General features: G+C 40.0%; 2 protein-coding genes across 7 annotated transcripts in view; one reads left to right on the top strand and one right to left on the bottom strand.

Annotated features, from left to right (window-relative positions):
• The window catches only part of LOC137322894 (paraspeckle component 1-like), a 127,622-nt gene extending 125,472 nt beyond the window's left edge, over positions 1-2,150 (bottom strand). For 2 of the 4 annotated variants that reach the window (XR_010963250.1, XM_067986098.1), the window contains exon 1: positions 1,706-2,150. Coding sequence is in view for 3 of the 4 variants with exons in the window: in XM_067986098.1 (XP_067842199.1) it covers positions 1,706-2,014 (309 nt within the window). In the remaining variant the exon portion in view is untranslated. The remainder of the gene's footprint in view (positions 1-1,705) is intronic. The other 2 variants (XM_067986096.1, XM_067986097.1) reach the window with 1 other exon arrangement.
• A 555-nt stretch (positions 2,151-2,705) lies between these two features.
• Positions 2,706-22,103, top strand: part of zmym2 (zinc finger, MYM-type 2) — a 114,895-nt gene continuing 95,497 nt past the window's right edge. For 2 of the 3 annotated variants that reach the window (XM_067986092.1, XM_067986094.1), the window contains exons 1-3: positions 2,706-2,750; positions 19,370-19,456; positions 20,262-21,365. In XM_067986092.1, the coding sequence (XP_067842193.1) occupies positions 20,276-21,365 (1,090 nt within the window). In that variant the 5' untranslated portion in view covers positions 2,706-2,750; positions 19,370-19,456; positions 20,262-20,275. The remainder of the gene's footprint in view (positions 2,751-19,369; positions 19,457-20,261; positions 21,366-22,103) is intronic. The other variant, XM_067986093.1, reaches the window with a different exon arrangement.

The following is a 22,103-nucleotide window of genomic DNA, read 5'->3' as shown; positions in this document are numbered from 1 at the left end:
CCCCCCCAACCCAACCTTCTCTCCCCCCCCCCAACCCAACCTTCTCTCCCCCCCCCCCCCCCCCCCCCGAGTTTTAAAACTCTTTTCTTGGCCTCACAAAGTTGATCTGATAATCAGCTAACTCCCTGTTTTTATTTTAAGGTTACAGGGTAGTCAATCCATTCACTTTCTTTTGAATAAAGTCATTTTACTAAAATGTTGTTCTTCAAAATCTGAAATGGACAACTCAAAACATTTCCTTTTCTCATGTGTATTTACAACATTTGTTGCCTCTTTCCAGGAAACAGTTAGCACTCTCCCCATCCAGAAACTATCAAATTGCACTAGATGATCTCATTAAATTTTAATAAGAGCAGATCTCCTGTGGTGAGTTACTTCAAGTCAGACCATACACCTTTTATTAAAAAAAGAGTGTGTTTTATTATAGAAAAATGGAGCCGTCCCTTTGAGGCAACATCTAATAGTCAACAAGCTCAGGTCAGAATTTAGTCGCTGATAGGCAAAATTTGCTGACCAAAGTCAATTTGGGCTCAAGGCATAAGCATCTTTTTAAAAAAGATAGTTTTGCATCTGTAACAAAGTGTCAAATGTGCAGACGCGGATGCACTATAACATTTTCAATGGAAACTATATGCAGTACAATTTCCTGCACTAGGTAACCAAACTGATCGGACCACGTCAGCCAAGAATAATGTCCAAGGCAGTCGTAAAAGTAGCTTGTCAACTCAGATTTTTTTTCATTCAACACTTATGAGGTTAGCAATTCAAAAAAGAGAAAACACTGAAATGTAGTTTTATTCATTTGTTTATTTGGTAGACATACGTGAACGCATTGAATTCTCAGTCTTCTGCACATCGAGAATAGATTACGGCCGGCGATGCTTACGTTGTGCGCCGCTTCAAGGAAACTTGTTACAAAACTATTTCAGTAAATTGCATTTGTCCCTTAATTCAACACTCTATTCGAAGACGCTTCCAAGTTAATGTCAATGCTTGCTTTGTTTTACAATTCCGTTTCAACAAAAAAAAGCGTTGTAATACGACGTCCAACGGCGCGTTTACAGCTGTATGCAAGCCACAACTAGAATTTTTCTGCTCTATTGGTAAGCGCGACACAAATTCTGGAGGCGCCTCTATGCCAAAATGTGCATCAAGGGCATCTCACTTCTCCTATCCAACTTAAATTTCGGTGACATAATATAGTACTCAGTACAAATATTCAACAAACAAGCGCGAAAGGAGCACCAGGGGCGATCTTTTAATCCATAAAAACTGCGCCTCAACCAAACTTCATCAACGGCGCTAAACATCTAGGCAGATTTTTTTTTAATTGTATTTTTTTGAACATTCTACTGAAATGTTGATTTTTAAAACCTGAAAAGGGACAACTCAAAACGTTAACTTTTCCTTTGCTCTACAGATGCTGGCTGATGTGTATTTACAACATTTATTTCCCTGCCCCTCCAATTGCCTCCAGGAAGTTTATCGAAAAATTAATTTCGCAGTTGGGAAAAAATTTAAAATGCATTCAATAACGAATGACCAGATTTGAGATCTAGGGTGCAAATGCATTTTTAAATTCCCATTTTTACGTCAACTTGATGAAAAAAATCGTAAATTTTGACCAAACACTTGAATTAGAGACTATGAAGCTGTCTGAACAAACATGGCGCCTCCGGATTGATCGAACACATGCTCAACTCACCAACCGAATGAAGCCGAACCCGCGGTCCCGGTTGATAAAAACCTCGGACGGGTCCCCATATTTCTTGAACAGTTTCTTGAAATCTTCTTCCGTGATATCAGTCGGCAAATTGCCAACAAAGAGCCTGCATCTTTGAGTGTAAGTCTTCTCTCCCGGCCTGCGGAAATTTTTGATGTCTACTGTAAGGGCTTCTTCGTCAGTCATAGTTTCTTCCAGATCCGCCGTGTCATAGTCTCTTTTCGCTGGAGAATTACGGCTGTTCTCCAATTGCACTTGTTTCAAATTTCGGTTGATCTGATTTGACTGCATTTCTGACAGCTGTTCGAAATACCTATACAAGAAAACGTTAAAATATTAAAAGAAAACTGATAATTGGGGAGAAGTGACAGCAACCCCACTACCCGCATTCAAACTCAAAATGGCTCCCACAACACAGCTTCCAAACGCTTGAAACTGAGTGACGTCAAGCAAAATAGTGCGAGTTAACTCCGCGCTGCCCGCCGCGCGCCGCATTGTGGGAGTTGCGAGCCTTCTCCTCTCACCCACCGTTAGCTATCGCTCTTCAAACAGGAATTTCAATTTGAACCACAATTCCCATCAATCATTGCCTCGTTTTGCCAATTCCGTTCAGAGTGTTGAAAAAAAATCAATTTTTTTATTCTCATTTAAAAAAAACATCGCCCATCAAATTTCTGTTCCCCTCGACTTTTTAAAAACAATTAAATTGATCAATTGTTTGTTTTTGATCTATCTCCACTCATTTTCCTGCCAATCACACAGCGCCCTCCTCAGTCGAGAATCAGAAGTAATGTGCTGTAAGTCTGCGCGGCAACCTAATATGATGTCGGAAAGGCGATGCCGTCATAGAGATTGACAAAGAACACAACCACACATGCGGCGCGATACTGCCTTTCATATGCGAAATACGAGCAATTGACCAACCAGCGTGCGGTAAAGGCGGGACTTCGTTTATCAAGTTAGTGTGACTTCAAGTCTAGCCCGGGACTGGAACGAGTGCGGTCGGTGTAGATCTCTGGGAAATCGGGTAAGATGTGATATTAACCATGCCTGCTTTAACCTTTTTTTTTCCCTTGAATTGTTATTCCCGTCTTGGGGTTAAAACATGTAAAAGGCAGCTTTAGGATTCCATCAGTGAAAATAATGGTTAATTGAGTAAAGTTTCACTTGTCCCGCCTCTAATTTTCCCTTTTTAATCCCCCTCACGTATTGTTTCGGTCGCTCTCTAATGGCGGACGTGCGCTAGTACCGCAACGAAGGGGGGTAAACCCGCGAGGGGTGGTGGGGGGCAGTCTTGGGGAAAAATGTGCTTCCTTTGGGAATTTTGCACTTTAGTAACCCACTTGTACTTCAAATAAAACGAGAAACCCAAACTATTTATATTTTTATGGAGTAAAGGGGTCATTTTTTTTTCTTTGGTTTCTTCTGCAGTTGGAAAAAAAAAGCTGTTTGTTTTCCCCCAATAATAGTTTTATGGCAGTGGGATTTGTTTCACCACATTTTGACCAATTGTTTTCCATTTATATAATTGTTATTCTATTATTACTTAATAAATTGATGTTAAAATCCCCCCCCCCCCCCACCTTTACTCCGGTTGCTAATCCCGGATGGGTAGCTTTTTTTTCCGCGAGCATTGTGGGTGCGAATAGCGAAGCGCACAGACGCTCGCCACAAGCGAGCTTGCTGCGTGCGTTGAAGGCGGGGCGGTTGGGGAGGGAGGGAAGGAAGAGAGCCTCACAGAGATTGGTGCTAACCTCTTAACCGAGATGAGTTTCCTATTTCTTAATTCCTCCTCTCAGCTGCGAAAATAAAGTAACGTAGCCAGTTAGGTAGTGTGTTTATTAAGGTCCCTGATCTCAATGTTTTAACTTTTTGGTGGGGGGGTGGAATAGAAGAGGTATGATCGAAACGAGTTCAGAAAAGAATCCAGCCCAGATTTTAGGATTAGCCACTATCCTCGACCCAAGTCCCTTCTTGGGTTTCACGTATGCAAAACGGTTCAGCACCCTGTTTTGATGGTCTTTGTTAGTCCATATTATGGTGGCAAAGAAACTTGCCATCTGCGGAATCGCTACTTTTACCTGAAAGAAACAATATTTCATAACACTTGGAAATCCTGTGGTCGCAGACACCTTTTTCCATTGTGTAATAGTTTAAAGTAAATTGGAAATAAATCTCTTAAACGTGCCGAAATGACGTATTTTGTGATGCGTTGCTGAATTGTGTTGTATATTTGAATTGTAGCCTAACTCAGTCGTGACTACTTTGTTAGTGAAATGCAAAACGCGTTTTTTTTGGCGAGGAATGCCTGTACTTTAATACGCGCATCCTTTCCCTCAGCTTGTATTATCCGTAATTCAGTAAAGTGTTAAATATAAATAAAGGTATGGATTGACGTGATTTCTGACGTCTTTGATGCTCATTTAAACCTTCAGTGTGAAATGGAAGGTCTCTATCACCTGAGACTACCAAGGATGGATCAAATGAACTCAAATCGATTATAAAGTACTTGGCTTGTAATTTGTAACTTGATTAGATAGTATCCAAGCGTTTCAGCCTCCTTACTTGTCCAGTGTAACTTGGTGAGTATGCTAACCACTGTAGCCTAAACGTGAATTTTAAGATCAAGACCTTTCTGCAGTAAACCTCAATGCTCCTCCAACATCAGTAAATTAATTCTGTAACTCTAACGCCCAGACTATCACTAGCATTTTGATTAACATATGGTACTGATGCCTATTTTTTGACTGCAATCCTGAGTGTTTTTGGTTTTGTGTTTACCTTTTGCAACTGTTCCCAATTGTTTTATGATTTATTTACTTGTTTGTTCTCCTCATTCACGTTTGTGCTTTCATTTTTCATGGTCAAATAAATTTTGGTATGATCTAGCTTCCCCACCAGAACCTTATTCCATTTCCCTGCTATCCTTAAATATCTTCAAGTCTTTGTGTTGTGATTGACTGTGCTTCAGTAACAGCTGTAATAAAGCATTCCATATCCTAATAACTGAGAAAATCTTTCTAACCTCCCCCTTTTTGTCGTACGTTTATGCCCCTTGCTACTAATTCGCACATCATTAGATATAGTCATTCACAATTTACCCTTTCATAATTAATTAATCTTAGCCACACTTTAATCATTCTCTGTATCTGAATACATCCCCACATTCCTGGTATTGTAATTTATGTTGCACTTTTTCTTTTGGTTTGGATATCTTTTCTACAATGGGGTGCCCAAAACTGCTCATTTGTGGCCTCACCAGTGTCATGTTGCTTCATCATCGCCTCCTTGTTTTTGTATCCAGTGTCCTTAAGTATTTTTGTTTGCACCACTTGACTTCCTGTTGTCACACTTTGTGTCGGTTTTTCCATTATACATTCCTGTTTGTATTTATAACAATAACATGTTAGTTTGGCAGTGTAGTCACCAAGTCTCTCTCAAAATGCTTAATAAAAATCTTTTTCATCAGATATTTCTTCCTCAGGAATTTGAGTTACCAACACCAGATGAGTTTGACCAAAATAAAAACAAACAAACATTACATAACATACGAACATAAAAAAATAGGAGCAGGAATCGGCCATATGGCCCATTAAGCCTGCTCCACCATTCATTCAGATTATTGCTGATCATCTACCTCAACTCCACTTTCCTGCCCTATCCCCATATCCCTTGATTCCCTTAGTGTCCAAAAATCTATCGATCTCAGTCTTGAATATGCTTAATGACTGAGCATTCACAGCCCTCTGGGATAGAGAATTCCACAGATTCACGACCCTCTGAGTGAAGAAAATTGTCCTCATCTTGGTCCTAAATGGCACACTCCTTATCTTGAGACTATGAACTCCAGTTCTAGACTCTCCAGCCAGGGGAAACAGCCTCTCAGCATCTACCCTGTCAAGCCCTCTAAGAATTTTATACGTTTCAATGAGATCACCTCTCGTTTTTCTAAACTCCAAAGAAAAAAGGCCCATTCTACTCAATCTATCCTCATAGGACAACCCTCTCATTGCAGGAATCAATCTAGTGAACCTTCGTTGCACCCCCTCTAAGGCAAGTACATCCTTCCTTAGTAAGGAGATCAAAACTGTACACTGGACTCCAGCTGTGGTCTCACCAAGCCCAATAATTGCAGCAAGACCTCCTTACTCTTATACTCCAACCCCCTTGCAATAAAGGCTAACATACCATTTGCCTTCCTAATTGCTTGCTGTACCTGCATGTTAACTTTGTGATTCTTGTACAAGGACACCCAAATCCCGCTGAACACCAACATTTCTTAGTCTCTCACCTTTTTAAAAAAAATATTCTGCTTTTCTATTCTTCCTACCAAAGTGGATAACCTCACATTTCCCCACATTATACTCCATCTGCCACTTTCTCACCCACTCACTTAACCTGTCTATATCCCTTTGTAGCTTCTTTTGCATCCTCCTCACAGCTTACTTTCCCACCTAGCTTTGTCAGTAAACTTGATTTGGTCCTCTCCTCTAAGTCATTGATATATATTGTAAACAGCTGAGGCCCAAGCGCTGATCCTTGTGCCAACCCGAAAATGACCCATTCATTCCTACTCTTAGTTTTCTGTCTGTTAACCAATCCTTGATTCATACTAATATATTACCCCCAACCCCATAAGCCCTAATCTTGTGTAACAACCTCTTGAGTGGCACCTTATCGAATAATATTCAGTTTATTCATTGAATTCTCTCAGTGGCTTAATTAAAGTTTTTACTTGAAAGTCATAACCTCGCCCAAAAGTCTTGGATTACAATTGATAGTTTATGCCCAGAACTATGTGCTGAATTTGGATCCTACAGACTGAACAAGTTCAGTTTCCCAGAATACATCAGTACCATCCAGTTGACTGTATTGAGAATTATTTTTAGCTTCTCACAGTTTCTGTTCAAATGTTTTTCAAAATTTGAAGAAAAGCTAGAGGATAAATTTCAAAAGCTTTGCTAGGGTAAAATTCATTTTTTATATGGCTATATATGAGGTTAAAATGGCTGTTTTGATTTCACACCATTGCAGCCTTTGTTTTATGTTCTGTAAACTTTAGAAAGTGAAAGATACAAACTTGGGTCAGAGTGGAGAGAAAAGTGTCCCTTATCATTTTTTTTAAAAAATCAGTTGAATTTTATCTCACCTGTGTTTTGTTAAGTTAATAAAGATCAAGGCAAGTAGCCTTGAAACATTCTAATCTCTAACACCTATGAGACAGATGAATATAGAAAGATAGACAGGCAGTTTCTTTCCTCATTCTAATTTGATTTTTTAAAACAATTTTGAAAGCAAACAGCTTCTTTGAAGACAACAGATAGGTTGGATGGGAATGGGAGTGGGTAAACTGGTTGAGGGTAAGAGGGCCTCTGGCCTCACCATCTGCTCACGGGGTGGGGGGGTGTGGGTGGGTGCGGTGGTGGTGAGGGTGATAGCGAGGGTGATAGCAGAGCAAAGTGGGCTGAGGATAAAGGATTTGTGAGTAGTTTAAAGAGGAAGATGTAGGGTTAGAGCTGGTGAGGAGGTGAAGGGTTGGGGGCATGATGGGAGTGAAAAGTTGGGAGAAGTATAAAGGTGAAGTATTGGCTGTGAGGTGCTTTGGGATTTAAAAAAAAATTCTGATCTCCTCCACCCAATGAAGTACTTTTCAAAATGTAGGCAAACACAAATTATATACGGTTGGTCCCATAAACCGCAATGAGATAATTGACCAGATAATCTATATTTGTATTATTGGTTATGGGATGCATGTTGGCCATGCCCCAGGAGAAGGGAGCCATTGAGGGCCACACTTCACCTGCAACTCCCATCTCAAATTTTGCCTGAAGCCATTCGTGGCTCCTATACCAGTCATACCACTTGCCACTCCCCACCCAAAAAAAAACACAGCAAATTGAAGAGTTAAGGGGACAGAAGCAGAAAAGAAAGAGTAAAACCAGCATGAAGACAGCAGAGGCACAAAAGAGAGAGATCATGTTCTGCAACTCCACGAGGAATCAACTAGTACTATATTAAACATCTTGTGTCTGTGTGCACTTCCTGTCAACCTTTCCAATTGTGGATTCCTATGTCCATGTTTATAATGGAAACTGCCTATGTAAACTTTCACACTGTAATTACACCATCCTACTAGTGGAGGTGCTACACTGGCAGAAGGGTGTAATTACAGCAAGAATGCTTTTAAAGATCTGTGTATTTGCACTCTTCACTCCGTTGAGAATTTTACTGTTTGGGTATATTAATTTTTTCCCCAAAATGTTGTACCTCAGAACTATCTGTTGAAATGCATTTGTGTGGCATCTTCCCATTCCCTTAACATTTCTGTGCCTCCTGCATTCTTCCTCTACATTTGTTATGCCCCCTAATTTGATATATTCTACAAATTTTGATATTCTTTCAATGCCCAAATCATTTATCGATATATAGGGAGAACAAGACGTCCTGATATCCCAGGGGCACACCACTAGTGGTGTCTTGCCAATTCAAGAAACTCATTTATTCCTACTCTGTATTTAGCCATCCCATATGCATACATTTTGTTTAATAGCATGCACTTGCATCTTTGCAACAAATCTTTCATGGCATTTTATTAAATGCTTTATAAAAGTCCAAATATATCACGTCTATTGTGCTCAATGTATCTAAATATAAGTGGTAATTTCATTGCATTCAATTTAAATTAGCTAAGCATGGTTGCTACCTTTCTTACTACCTGGTTGATGCTAACTAGCCATAACGTTGCTCAACCATTTTCCTTTTTTGAATCAACTTTGGTACAATTTCTCTTTCCAAACCATTTTGGAAAATTATGGTAGGTACCTAATTTTTTTGATATTTTCTGTCCTAGTTTATCAAACAGTTTTGCTCTTGCTGGGTAATATGATTAAGCTTTGCCTCCATTCACAGCAGCACAAGAGACTAATGGGTAATAGGATTCCGGTAGTGGCGTCCATCAAAGACAGGGAGAAATGGTGCCTCAAGTGTTTAGCATGTTAAGTGATGTGCAATTCTCTTTATAGGATGTTGAGCCCAATGCACTTTAATATGCCTATAGAAAACATTGTTTTTCTTCAATTTATTGGGATGTGGGTAACACTGGCATTACAATATTTGTTGCTCTGCGAACATTAAGAGTCAACAGGTAATGCACGACTGAAGTTACATGTAGGCCAGTTAGGTTTTTACTACAATCCTGTAGTTTTCATGATTTTCTGTTGCTAGCCCACAAATTACCAGATTTATTGAATTCAGTTCCACAATTTGTCATGGTGGGATATGAACTCGTGACCTCTGGGTTGCTAGTCCAGTACCATAATCACGACAATAATGATTTGAATTTATATAGCACCTTCAACGTAGTAAATTGTTCCAGGTTGCATCGCAGAAGCGTAAGTAAACAAAAATAGACACTGAGCCAAAGGAGGAGATTTTAGGGCGGGTGACTAAAAGCTTGGTCATAGAGGTAGGTCACTATACCTATCAAAGAAAAATTCAGAAATTCAATTGGGATTTGTTTCTCCAGGTGGGTCCCATTACATTATATTACTTTCTTGAATTTTCTCCCCATCATTCCTAAATACGTTTAATTCTTGCTGATCTGTGGTTCTGCAAATATCTGGAGACCTCTGATATCTCATCCAGTGGACGTTCTTCATATGGGCAGTGTCTCAGCAGGCTCTCAAATGTGGGGGTATCATTGAGTTTAGTCCTGTCCCCCATGCACAGGCACAAAGGTCTTTACACAGTAATCAGGCTGCTAGTTTTCTTTTTCTTCACCTCCCCCCACAATGTGGGGCCACTGAGGCATTTATTGTGACACCTGCATTCTGGTTTTCTGTGCACACCACACATAGTTGCACAGGAATAACTTAGTGTAATGTGTCCTATAAATGTTCCTTCTCTTTGAGGATGCGTACAGCATCTATTTACTGTTCGTATCATAGTAGGTACAGCACAGGAGGAGGCCATTCGGCTCATTGCGCCTGTGCCGGCTCTTTGAAAGAGCTATCCAACTAGTCCCATTCCCCTGTTCTTTCCCCATAACCCCGTGAATTTTTTCCCTTCGAGTATTTATCTGATTGCCTTTTGAAAGTTACTATTGAATCTGTTTCCACTACTCTTTCAGGCAGTACATTCCAGATCATTACAACTCGCTGCGCAAAAAAAGTTTCCTCTTGTCGCCTCTGGCTCTTTTGCCGATCACCTTAAATCTGTGTCTTCTGGTTATCGACCCTTTTGCCACTGGGAACAGTTTCTCCTTATTTACTCTTGTCAAAACCGTTCATGATCTTGAACACCTTTATCAAATCTCCCCTTAACCTTCTCTGTTCTAAGGAGAACAACCCCAGCTTCTCCAGTCTCTCCACATAACTGAAGTACCTCATCCCTGGTGCCATTCTAGTAAATCTCTTCTGCACCTTCTCTAAGGCCTTGACATTCTTCCTAAAGTGTGGTGCTCAGAATTGAACACAATACTCCCCCCTGAGGCCTAACCAGCATAGCTTCCTTGCTTTTGTACTCTGTCTCTAGCAATAAAGCCCAGGATCTCATATGCTTTTTAACTACCTTCTCAACTTGTCCTGCCACCTTCAAAGATTTATGTATGTGCACCCACAGGTCTCTCTTCCTGCACCCCCTTCAAAATTGTACCATTTAGTTTATATTATTTCTCCTCATTCTTCCTACAAAATGCATCACTTCACACTTCTCTGCATTAAATTTCATCTTCCATGTGTCTGCCCATTTCATCAGTGTCTGTGTCCTCCTGAAGTCTGTTACTATCCTCCACATTGTTTACTTCATTTCTGAGTTTCGTGTCATCTGCAAACTTTTTGAAAATGATTTTGACCAGCCAAAATCATTAATTTGCAATTTAAGTACATTAATGTACTGTACTTCAAGGACACCACGTATACTATGCATTTTTAAAATTGCTTTGAAGCTCCCCTGAAGAAAATCAGGATAAATGGTGCAACGTGTCTTATTATTTGCATTTGAAGCGCCGTTCAGCCTTTTATATCGCCATTTTGTCTTTTCCGTGGACAGTTAACATCTTCTAAATGTCGGATTATTGTGAGCGTACCTAAGCTCAAAGTAGACTCAATTCTATTGTGAGTGACTGAATGTAAGAATGAGGAAACTTTGCATCAGAGTTTTTCCTTCTCTCTTCCCCCCCCCCCCCCCCACACCTTGGTGATCTGTATCTCTTGATTTTCTGCAGGACTGTAGATTATGAGTTCACCAAAAAGGTACAGCAAGACTTTTGTAGTATCTGTAATGGGATCCTTATCACTGGTTTCTTAATCTGTTTTAGGAAGGGAGATTTAAACTGGAAGAGCAAGGCTCAGGCAAAAAAGAAAATGGTAGAATTATCACCATCTTGAAGGACAGTATAATGGACTCTACGGAAAAACGTTGTCTGGACTTAATTGCTATTGTGCAGTCAGCCATGAACTTTTGTGTTACATGGATAAAACCAGATTATGCTAGTGATGTTTTTCAACCCATTCTGAAGCACAGACTCATTTGTTGTTAGTTTTCAAAAAGCATTTGTGAGGTACTTGTAGACTATTACTTCTGTTTAGCCTCCACTGGCAGAACTTTAACAGTGCTGGTTAGTGATTGGTCTGTGCTTTGTTTAGATCTGTGCTAATGAAAAGCAGCTGCATTTTTCAGGGGGGGGGGAAGCAGGTGGGACACAGTGGCTGCCTCTGAAAGTGCTTGTTGAAAGGGCAACTAAATCTTAATCACAGCTGTGTGTAAGCTAGAAAGTCACATGATGTTTTTTGTGTCCAGCTGAGTAATGTCGCTGCTAAAAGAAATGTATGCAACCCATTCGGAATTTTGAAGACCAGACTTTTACAAGTGTCATTGACATATTCTTCTCCCCTTCCCCTACCCCCAAAAACAACGAATAAGCTTGTTTGATGCGGTACTCTTGTGCTTACATTTTTCCCACGTAACTAATGTGACCACCCATCTTAAAAATTGGTGGTTGTATTAAGAGTGGCTGGATAGTTAAATATTCACTAGTCAATCTTAGCAATATTGTACACAGGGAGTCAAGGCCGAGTGCAATGTACAAGTCATGCGGGTTATAATTAGACCATGGCAGATGGCAGCAGGGGTGGGGTGGGGAAGTAAGAGGGCATCGAGTGAGGAGGGGGACCAGAAAGTGTGCTCAGCCAGGACAGGTTAGAAAAGATAGGGAGACAACTTTGGGGGTGGGTGGAGGGTGTGCATGATGTGCAAAATGCTGCTCGGTGAGAGGGTTCCCATGCAGCAAAAAGGTGCTCGGTGTTGGGAGGGAACATAATGCAAACTAGTAGCGAGTTGGGGGAGCATGCACAAAATGCTGCTCAGTAGGTTGGTGGGTTAGCGATGTACAAAACGTTGCTCAATGAGGGTGGATATCTCCAAAAAGATGTACAGTTGGGAAAGTCCCATTCACCAAAATGCAGCTCAGCAGCTCCCATTTTCGTCGGGTGGGGTGAGGAAAAAGGCATACTTCCAACAAGTAATGGGTGCGGTAAGGCACAAAATCCAAATGAACAGTTCAAAGGTCGCCAATATTGGGGTTTTGGAGGAAGGGTAGCTATATAATAGAGTATTGATAGAACACCTACAAAAGGATCTACCAGGTAGTGAATGTGTGGAGTGCTGGTGTTCTAGCTCATATTACTGTGATGAGTTTAAAATGGAAATCAGCTATTCACATCACCATCTACAGGCCTAACTGGTTGATACTTTTGTAATGACTTTTTCCGTAGACTGAACTTTACGTAAGAATTTTAAATGGAATGTTGTGACCCACTTCACATTTTTGCACACCTCCTCTTAAAAGAATTGATTCATACTGCTGAGAGATTCTAGGGCACTGGCAGCTGCTACCCAAGTTATTCTTCAGTTATGATTGTAGGTGAGCTATTTTAACAGGGGGGAGGACCATGACAACAGGACCAATTCTATTCCAGCTTAATTTTTCCTCAAAATGCTTAGGATTTTTTTCATCTACCAACCATACCGCGCACACTTTTTTGAAAAGCCAAATAAAATGTTGTTTTCGCTTGGTTAATACAGGTCCTACTCAACATATGGGGAGTTATTATTTATTTATTAGTTGCAATGACGGTGCTGTTTGAGCACAATAGTACCTGCAATAGTGAACAGAACCTTTTGACTATCAATTTGTTTAAAACGTTCAATAACAAAACTTTGTTGCTTCACAAAGTTCCTGCACTAAGTACAGAGCAGCATAGTAAGAGTCAGTTTTTAAAAAATGGATATAGTATCTGCAACTGCTGTTGTCTAGTTGGTCACGAACAAAACCTGATCAAACTGAGGTGTCAACCCTTAATTAAAATATTTAACTTGTATAATGATCCTAATGGTTTTAACACTATGGATAATTATCCAAATATGATTGCTTTTATTTTCACTCTGCTTGTGCACATGGAGAATAGGAGATACCGAAAGGAACAGGAGGAGGCCATTTAGCCCCTCGAGCCTGTTCCACCATTCAATGAGATCATGGCTGATCTGTGACCTAACCCCATATACCTGCCACATCCCTTAATACCTTTGGTTAACAAAATCTATCAACCTCAAATTTAAAATTAGCAATTGAGCTAGGATCAACTTCAGTTGGCTGCAGAGTTCCAAACTTCTAACACCCTTTGCGTGTAGAAGAGTTTCCTAACTTCACTCCTGAAAGTCCTGGTCTAATTTTTAGGTTATGCCCCTAGTCCTAGACTCCCCAACCAGTATAAATAGTTTCACTCTATCAGTTCCCCTTAATATCTTGAGACGTTCGATCAAATCACCCCTTAATCTTCTAAATTCCAGGGAATACAACTCTAGCTTGTGTAATTGCTCCCCGTAATTTAACCCTTGGAGTCCAGGTATCATTCTAGTAAATCTATGCTGCACTCCCTGCAAGGCCAATATAGCCTTCCTGGGGTCCAGTACCCAGAACTGAACATAGTACTCCAGATGTGGTCTAACCAGGGCTTTGTATAGTTGTTGCATAATTTGTATAGCTGTAGCATAACTTCTATCCCCTTGTATTCTAGTCCTCTAGATATAAAGGCCAACATTCCATTAGCCTTTTTGATTATTTTCTGTACCTGTTCATGACATTTTAATCTATGTACATGGACCCCTGAGTCTCTTTGGACCTCCACTGTTTTGAGATTTTCATCATTTGGAAGGTACTCTGATCTATCCTTTTTAGGTCCAAAGTGGATGACCTCACACTTGCCTACATTGAAATCCATTTGCCACAGTTTTATCCATTCACTTAATCTATTAATATCTCTTTAATTTTATGCCTCCAACTACACTGCTTACAATGCTGCCTGTCTTTGTGTCATTGGCAAACTTGGATATGTGGCTCTCTATCCTGTCATCTAAGTCGTCAATAAATACAGTGAATAGTTGAGGCCCCAACACAGATCCCTGTGGGACACCACTAGTCACATCCTGTCAATTTGAGTATCTGCCCATTACCCCTACTCTCTGATTCCTGCCGCTCAGCCAATTTCCTAACCAGGTCAATAATTTTCCCTCAGTTCAATGAGCTTTAGCCAACAGTCTCTTATGAGGGACTTTATGGAATGCCTTGTGATAGTCCATATAAACGACATCCATAGACATTCCCCTGTCCACTACTTTAGTCACCTCTTCAAAAAATTGACTCAGGTTCATCAGGCATGACCTAGCCTTTACAAATCCATACTGGCTATCTCTGTTCAGCTGAAAATTTTCACTGTGTTCAATCAATCTATCCTTAATTATAGACTCCATTAATTTCCCGACAACCGATGTTAGCCTAACTGGTCTATAATTCCCTGGTTTCCCTCTCATTTCTTAAATATCTGAGTGATATGTGCAATTTTCCAATCTAAAGGAACGGTACCTGAATAAAGAGAAATTTGGAAGATTATAGTTGGGGCATCTGCAATGTTCTCACCTACTTCCTTTAAAGCTCTGGGATGGAATCCATCTGATCCTGGGGATTTGTCACTCTTTAGTGCCATTATTTTCTTCATTTCTGTTCATTTGCTTAGGTTAATTATGGTGAGTTCCCATCCCTGATTCAAAATTAGATTCCTTGGGGTATACTCTTCCTCTACTGTAAATACTGACGCACGGTAATTATTTAACACGTCCGCCATTTCTTTATTTTCATTTACAATATCACCATTATCAGTTTTTAAGGGGCCCTCATTGCTCTTGACCCCCCCCTCTTTTTCCTAATATAATTGTAAAAAATTTTTGTGTTGATTTTGATATCCCTTGCAAGCTTCTTTTCATACTCCCTTTTTGTAGCTTTTACTATCTGTTTTGTCACCCTTTGCTGTTCTTTGTATCTCTCCCAGTTGCCAGGACCTGTGCTATTTTTTGCATTTTTGTATGCTTTTTCTTTTAGTTTTATGTTGTCCCTTACCTCTTTTGTTGTCCATGGCTGTTTTTTTGGCAAGTAGAGCTCTTGCCCCTTAGGGGTATAAACTGGTTTTGTATCATGTTAAATTCTTTTTTTGAACTCCTCCCACTGATCTTCTGTTGTTTTACCCATTAACAGATTTGCCTAGTTTACTTTGGACAGTCTCTGTCTCATCCAGTTGAAGTCGGCCTTACCTAAATTTAGAATCTTAGTAGCTGATACAGGTTTCTCCCTTTCAAATGCAACGTTGAACTTGATCATAATATGGTCGCTATTAGATAAATGTTCACGCACCGTTCGGCTGTTAACTAAATCTGGCTCATTACTCATTATTAAACCTAATTATGGCCTGCCCCCTTGTTGGTTCTAGGACATATTGTTGCAGAAAGCTGTCCTGAACACACTCAAGAAATTCACGACCTTTCTGACATTAGCTGAGCTGCTTATCCCAACCTCTGTGAAGGTGATTCCAAGGTAGTAATTTAGTTAGAAATTCAGGTGACTTCTTGAACTGAGAATGAAGCTCAAGTGTTTCCTAACTGTCATCTGACTCTTCACAATTTTATATAGTCTTGTAATCACCTTTGTATCATACCTTTTATAATATATACACTTTACTGTATCTGATGGCTTTATTCTGTCTTCGTGCTGGCATTTGGTATCAGTGCAATCACCAACTGTTTAATGCACTTCATGATGGTGCATAATATTTACACAAGGGAATTAACTACCTGCAAAAAAATTATGCAACCATCTGCAGTTTATTAAAATTACATGCCCCCTATCGTTAATTAGCTCTAGATAAATTCATACCTAATGCAAGCATTTAACTGAAGTGTAGTAAACCATCACCCTAATGCATACAGTTCCTAGTTCTGGGTTTAGGGAGGGTGCAGAAGAGGACCATGAACAACAACAAATTTGTATTCATAATATCATAGGTACAGCACAGGAGGCGGCCATTGGGCCCATTGTGCTGTGCCGGCTCTTTGAGAAAGCTACCCAATTAGTCCCATTCCCCTGCTCTTACCCCAAAGCCCTGTAAATTTTTTCTTTTCAAGTATGTGACTGTGCAAAATATATCCATAATTGTGTATACTGCCTTTGTAAAAAGTTTCATCGTATTTTATCTTCTATCATTACTATTCAGAAAAGGAAATTCCATCCCTATGCTTTCTAATATTGTTTTACTGGCTCTTCATAGTCAACTTCAGACTTTTTCTGTTTCCTTTACTGTTCTAGTACCTTAGTTCGGGGGTGTCCAGCCTTTTGGAGCAGAGATAACTTCTGTGGGCTGCGTATGATAAAAGCTCTTTTGGGTTAGGCAGAATTCTGATTAAACATCATTAGTATTTTATTTTCTTAACACATTTCCACATGTATTTAGAAATGCATTCTAAAACATTCCAAACCATAGGATTTGTGAATGTTGGCAATACTGTGTGCAGTGTTTCTAATTGACACCAAAAATTTGAGGATGCCCACATTAAAACTCAAATCCCTTGCATTGAAAATTCAAATGCCATGTCTTGTCTTGTCTTGGTCCTATCTGCTTCACCGCTGGATATTTTGTCTACGGGGCTTTGCATGAGCTTGATTTGTTTTGGGTATCGACCTCAGTCTTAAAAATTTCCATTGACTCAGCATCCATATCCTCTTTGTGGAAATCTGGAATTCTCTCCCCTACCCTTTGTATCCTAACTCTTCCTGATTCCACTCCTACATGGCCAGGCTCTAACATTAAGATTATGCCGCCTTGTTCTAGATCTCTTTCTCCCCGCGCCCCCCCCCCCCCCCCCCCCCGGGCCTCATGAGGAAATAGTTTATTTGAATCCCTTTGTCATTTTAAAGACCATGATTACATCACCTCTCAACCTTCTAAACTCAAGGGAATGCAAGTGACGTTTATGCAACCTGTCCTCATAATTTAACGCTTTAGGCCCTGGGATCATTCTGTACCCCTTCCAAGGCCAATAGGTCTTTTCTGACATTCATTACTCCAGATGGGGTCTGGCCAAGGCTCCGAACAACTGACGCATCACTTTCTCACTTTTGTATTCCAACCTCCTTGAGAGAAAAGCATTTTTGATTGCTTTTTATATCTGTGCACTGTGTTAATGTTTTGAGCTTAGAGAGATATCCAGAATTGCTATCAGGAAAAGAAGTAGTCAGCTCTGTTACTATAAGTCACTTTCTAGGATAAACCTCCCATGGCGATATGAGATTATACTACGTACTTGAAATAATGGCCCAAATCTTGCTGGTAAAATAAAGGCGAGTTCACAACGCACATCGTTATTAATGTGCAAATCGGCCAGCAAGTTCATGCGAAAAACTTGCTGGTCGATTTACGCTGCATTGCTATTTGCCTCGCACAAACAGCAGCTCGCCCTCAACCTCCCCGTTATTTTTAAGAACTTAGTGCATTTGCACATTAATTGCTCATTAAAATGCGCTGCAGAAAGTTAGTGTTCATACTTAACAACGTAAGTACCCTTTTAATGATATGATAATTGTTAATGCAATGCCAATCAACCTCTCCAGCCCAGAAATTGAACAGATTAAACTGCTGAGTCTCATTCCTGCATGTAGTAAATTCTTCTGAAAGATTTTTAAAAATGTAATTTTTTTTTCTTACTTTTCCTTTCTATCTCCCTTTTTTTCTCTCAATCCAATCTTTCTTTCTCTCTCATTTCTTTCTATACCTGATTTGACTCTGATTCATCCTCCTTTTCTGTTGTTCCTCTGATCTTTTCTCAATCCTTAAATCTCATTGGTTAAGGAGATAGGCTGTTGGTCCAGTCGTTCACTAAGGTTCCCATTGCCCTTGCTGCCCCGTTATCAGCTCACACCTCCAGCAACTTAAAGGGCAAAAAAAATTTCGAGCTGAAGGGTACAGGAAAATGTTTAACTAACTGCATGTCAGCAAGATTTGGCCCAGTCATTCTTCATATGGGACATTAGGAAGAGGAGCTGAAAAATTAGGCCTGCCTCTGGATTAGCTCTACAGTACAACTCATCTTGTTGTCTATAGCAAATTCCCGTTGTCTATAGCAAATTCCCGTTGTCTGGAGTGAAGCTCCATTAGAATTAAAACTTTGTACATAAAATCCTAAAATAAATTAGGTTAATTATTTCAAATTATATCCATGGCAACACAAATGACGCAGCTCAAGAACATTACCTCTAATAACAGAGAATATGCTCACTTCAGTGACCCTCACATTTGGGGAAAATTCTGATTGATTAATTTGTTGGGGCTAAATCACATATTCTTGTATGTTAAATAATCTAATGTCTGGTCGTGGACTTCAAGGGTGAATACTTTCACATTGTAGAAAAGTATTTCAGGCTCAGCACATAGAACATCCATTGCTAAAATAACTTTCTCCCATTTGGCTGCACATCAGCACTCATAATGTTCAGAGTGCCTATCCATAATGCCGTCTTTTCTCAGACTTCATCACCTTTATATCCACCCTTACTTGGAGATTTCCGTCTCGAGACTTTGTACAGGCAGCCATTAACCTTCATATTGTTGATTTTGAAGTCTTCATTTGAGTGAATCCAAAAAAGTTCCAGTTGTAGCCAGTGTAGAACTTTGCAACATTATTGCATTAAATTTTCTCCCACACTCTAACACATGCCTTCATACACAGATGTTGAAACCAAGCAGGAGGTTGTTTTAAGATAAATGTAGTGTGAGGACCACAAAGGCTGGCACCCACCACTACCTGGAAGGCTGCTGTCATATTTGGGCCTCTAGCTTAACCTGAACTATTGACTCAGAAGAGGACATTATGGCTTGTTTTCAACTTTGCTTTGCTTTTGTTTTTCAACTGAGTTTATTCAGCCTATAATGAACTTGGAGGTGTAAATAGGGGAGGGGGAAAGAGAAGGTGTGCCTTACATCTTCTGGAGATTATTTGCCTTGTATCACAGTACTCATCTTTATGGTTAAAAACCCATCGTAATATGCCTTCAATTGAATTGTTATTTTTTAAGTTTACTGTTTCAATTAAAACCAATATTAATGAGACTTCAAATCTGTAATGGCAAGCTTTTGTCTTCATGGGCCACTTAAGTGTGTGCCGTGGACCATCATGGGCCAAATATAAAGTCTAAATCGGTTTTACCATTAATTTGCATGTATTTCAAGCTGTGGATACTAACCACTAGATGTTGGTGTTTTGATCTAGGCTTTATCCACCAATGAGGCCGCAGCTCCAAGAACAGCCCTCTCCAAACCTTCAGACCCACAAAGTTCAAACAGGACAAACCAGCGAGTAAGAAATATAAGTGCAAATAGAGCTGCATTTCCTTGGTTTTGTGGATAGGATGGCCAAGGCCTGTGGGCCTCTTGGCTGTAGTTTAGACTCCCCTATGCTGACATACAGTATTTACTTGTATCTTAGTGAAAAAAACACATTTTTCTTTTCCATTCCACTGTTAAAATATTTGCATAATCCAATGATAAATATTTTTTCTAGATTATTGGTTCAAATACTATAATTGCAAGAAAATTACTGCTCCCCCCCACCCCCCTTGCTTTTGATCTAATAGCTCGGTTTCATTTTCTGTTTAGTTAAATTGATACTGGTTTGTCTTGGCCACAAATGTAAAAATCCTTCCCCCACCCCCGGATAAACTTATTTCTATTTACTGCCTATATTCATATGTATCCCATCATAATACTGCAGTATGTTTTCTGCCATTCTTGATCTAAAAACAATCAGTTCAGCGCCTTGGAATCTTGGAGTGTCTTTTTAAATGTTCAAGCTGCTGTTTAGCACTTTGAAAATGCTGTTTCTTATAGAAAAAAATACATGTTCTAATGTGTCATAATTTTATGTAATATACAAATGCATTAATGTTTTATTTCTACTGTCCAAGTGGACGTAGAGAGAAGAAACTTCACCATTCATGAACATAAGTTCACTTATCCAAGTTAGGTGGACATGGCTACATTGAGTCCAATCAATGTTAATTTGCGAATCAAGAAATTGCTTAACCTTGAATCCTTGAGATAAAACTACATATACGTAATTGTTAGTAGTATAGAAATAACTTAACATTCTTTTTTTAATGCAGCTGGTACTTGAGATATGAATGTTGGGAATAATGAGGGAGCTGCAGATATGAGTTTAGCTCCAGAAGACAATTGCATTGATCAACAAAAATACTTTGGAATTGGAGGAGGAGTGCGTGGTGATCTTAACATGTCAACTGCAGTCTCAAATGCAGCTGCGGCCTTTGACGGCTCTCAAAATTTGAGCAGTCTTCTCAAATCTAATTCTGATAACTCCCAGTGGAAACCTGTAGAAGGCAGCATGATCTGTTCCCAGAATGAGAAGGATGAGGAGGACGACGATGATGTTGTTTTCATTGAACCTTCCCTTTCTACAAATTGCCCTGCAACCACACAAGTAAATAAATCCAATGCCTCACTTGCAGTATTTCGAAATCCAGAATCCATAGGAAGTGAAATGAATATATCCTTGCCACCAATAGGAAAAGAATTTGTGTCTCCGGTGGAGCCCATCGTAATTGATGATGAGGAAGAAGGAAATCCTGAGCCAGGAAAAGTTGCCAGCATTGCTACATCTGGAAGATGTGATGAAAGAAATGGATTCGGTGAACCAACTGAAATGGATTTTTCATCATCTGACTTGCACAGCCAAAAAGTTGGCTTCCACAATATTGAAGTGCAGTACGTAGATAATCAGAGTTTATTTTGTACTCCAAATTTGGAGAATAACAATTTAAATTGGGATGGCAGAACAGGAATAAAGGAAGTAGACTTGAATGAATGCCACCCTTTACAACCAACATTGCTTTCAGATCCCAGGAGAGGTAATATTTTATCAACAAATGGAGGAGAAGCATTAAATCATGGTATCAGTACTGAACCAGACTCTGAGATACAGATAACCTGTGTCACCACATTAGATGCCAGTTCAAAGCCAGTCATAAATGAACCACCAACACAACATTCTGGAGGAATGGATTTAGATTTAATGATTTGCAATGTAACGTCTCTTCAAGATCAGAAATTTGAAGGTGTAGATGAGGGAGTTCAGAAACAATCTTTTCAAATTGGCATGGGAGCTTCTAACTCAGATAACATTATGGATGGTGCTGGAGATGGATTTCTGAATGGAGAATCTGTTCTTTTGACGTCTCAACACAAACTTGGTGAGTACTTTGTAAAATAAATGTGTATCACCAATACATGAATCTGTAACCACTACTTATTGGCAGTTGATGACTGAAGATGCATAGATCATTTTTTTAAAATCACAACTAATAGCTGATTTTCCTGTGTTGATGCACATGGGAAATCAAAACCAAATGGAATATTCAGGTCAAACAGGGTGAGAGGGCGGGGATTATTTGCACCAGGATGGGTGGGGTGGACGGTGCAGGTGAGGGGGGGATTGGAACGGGGGAGGAGATGGCACGGTGGGAGTGGGAGTTCAGAGCAGGGAAAGGGAAGGCTGTTCAGCGCTGTGAGGTGGTTGCTAAAATACTACTCGGGATGTGGTGGGGGGGGGTCGCAAAGGCCCCCAACAAGGGGATGGAGTTGGGTCCAAGATGCTTCTCAGTTGGGTTGGGCAGTGCACTGCCCGAAATGTTTGGGGAGTGGGGAGGAGAGAAGTATGGCTGAAATTAGTGAGGTAGTGGTAGTACCCAGAATGTTGATCTGTGAGGGGTGGGGAAATGCCTGTGACATTGATCATTCACAGCTGAATGGAGGGGAGGACCACCCTAGATGTTCAGTAGGATGGGGGAAAACCTGAAACACTCGACATTGGAGTGAGGGAGGGACAGGAGGCTCTTTGGGACTCTGGGAAACAATGAACTACACAAGCACAGGTTTCATGAACCCATTAATGGCTGAGTGGTGGAGGAGAAGATTGGAATTCGGTGTGA

The sequence above is a fragment of the Heptranchias perlo genome, chromosome 6 (assembly GCF_035084215.1).
Source record: "Heptranchias perlo isolate sHepPer1 chromosome 6, sHepPer1.hap1, whole genome shotgun sequence".
In the NCBI taxonomy this organism is placed as follows: domain Eukaryota; kingdom Metazoa; phylum Chordata; class Chondrichthyes; order Hexanchiformes; family Hexanchidae; genus Heptranchias; species Heptranchias perlo.
Note: the sequence above shows the minus strand (reverse complement) of the source record. Positions and strands in the feature narration are given on the sequence as shown.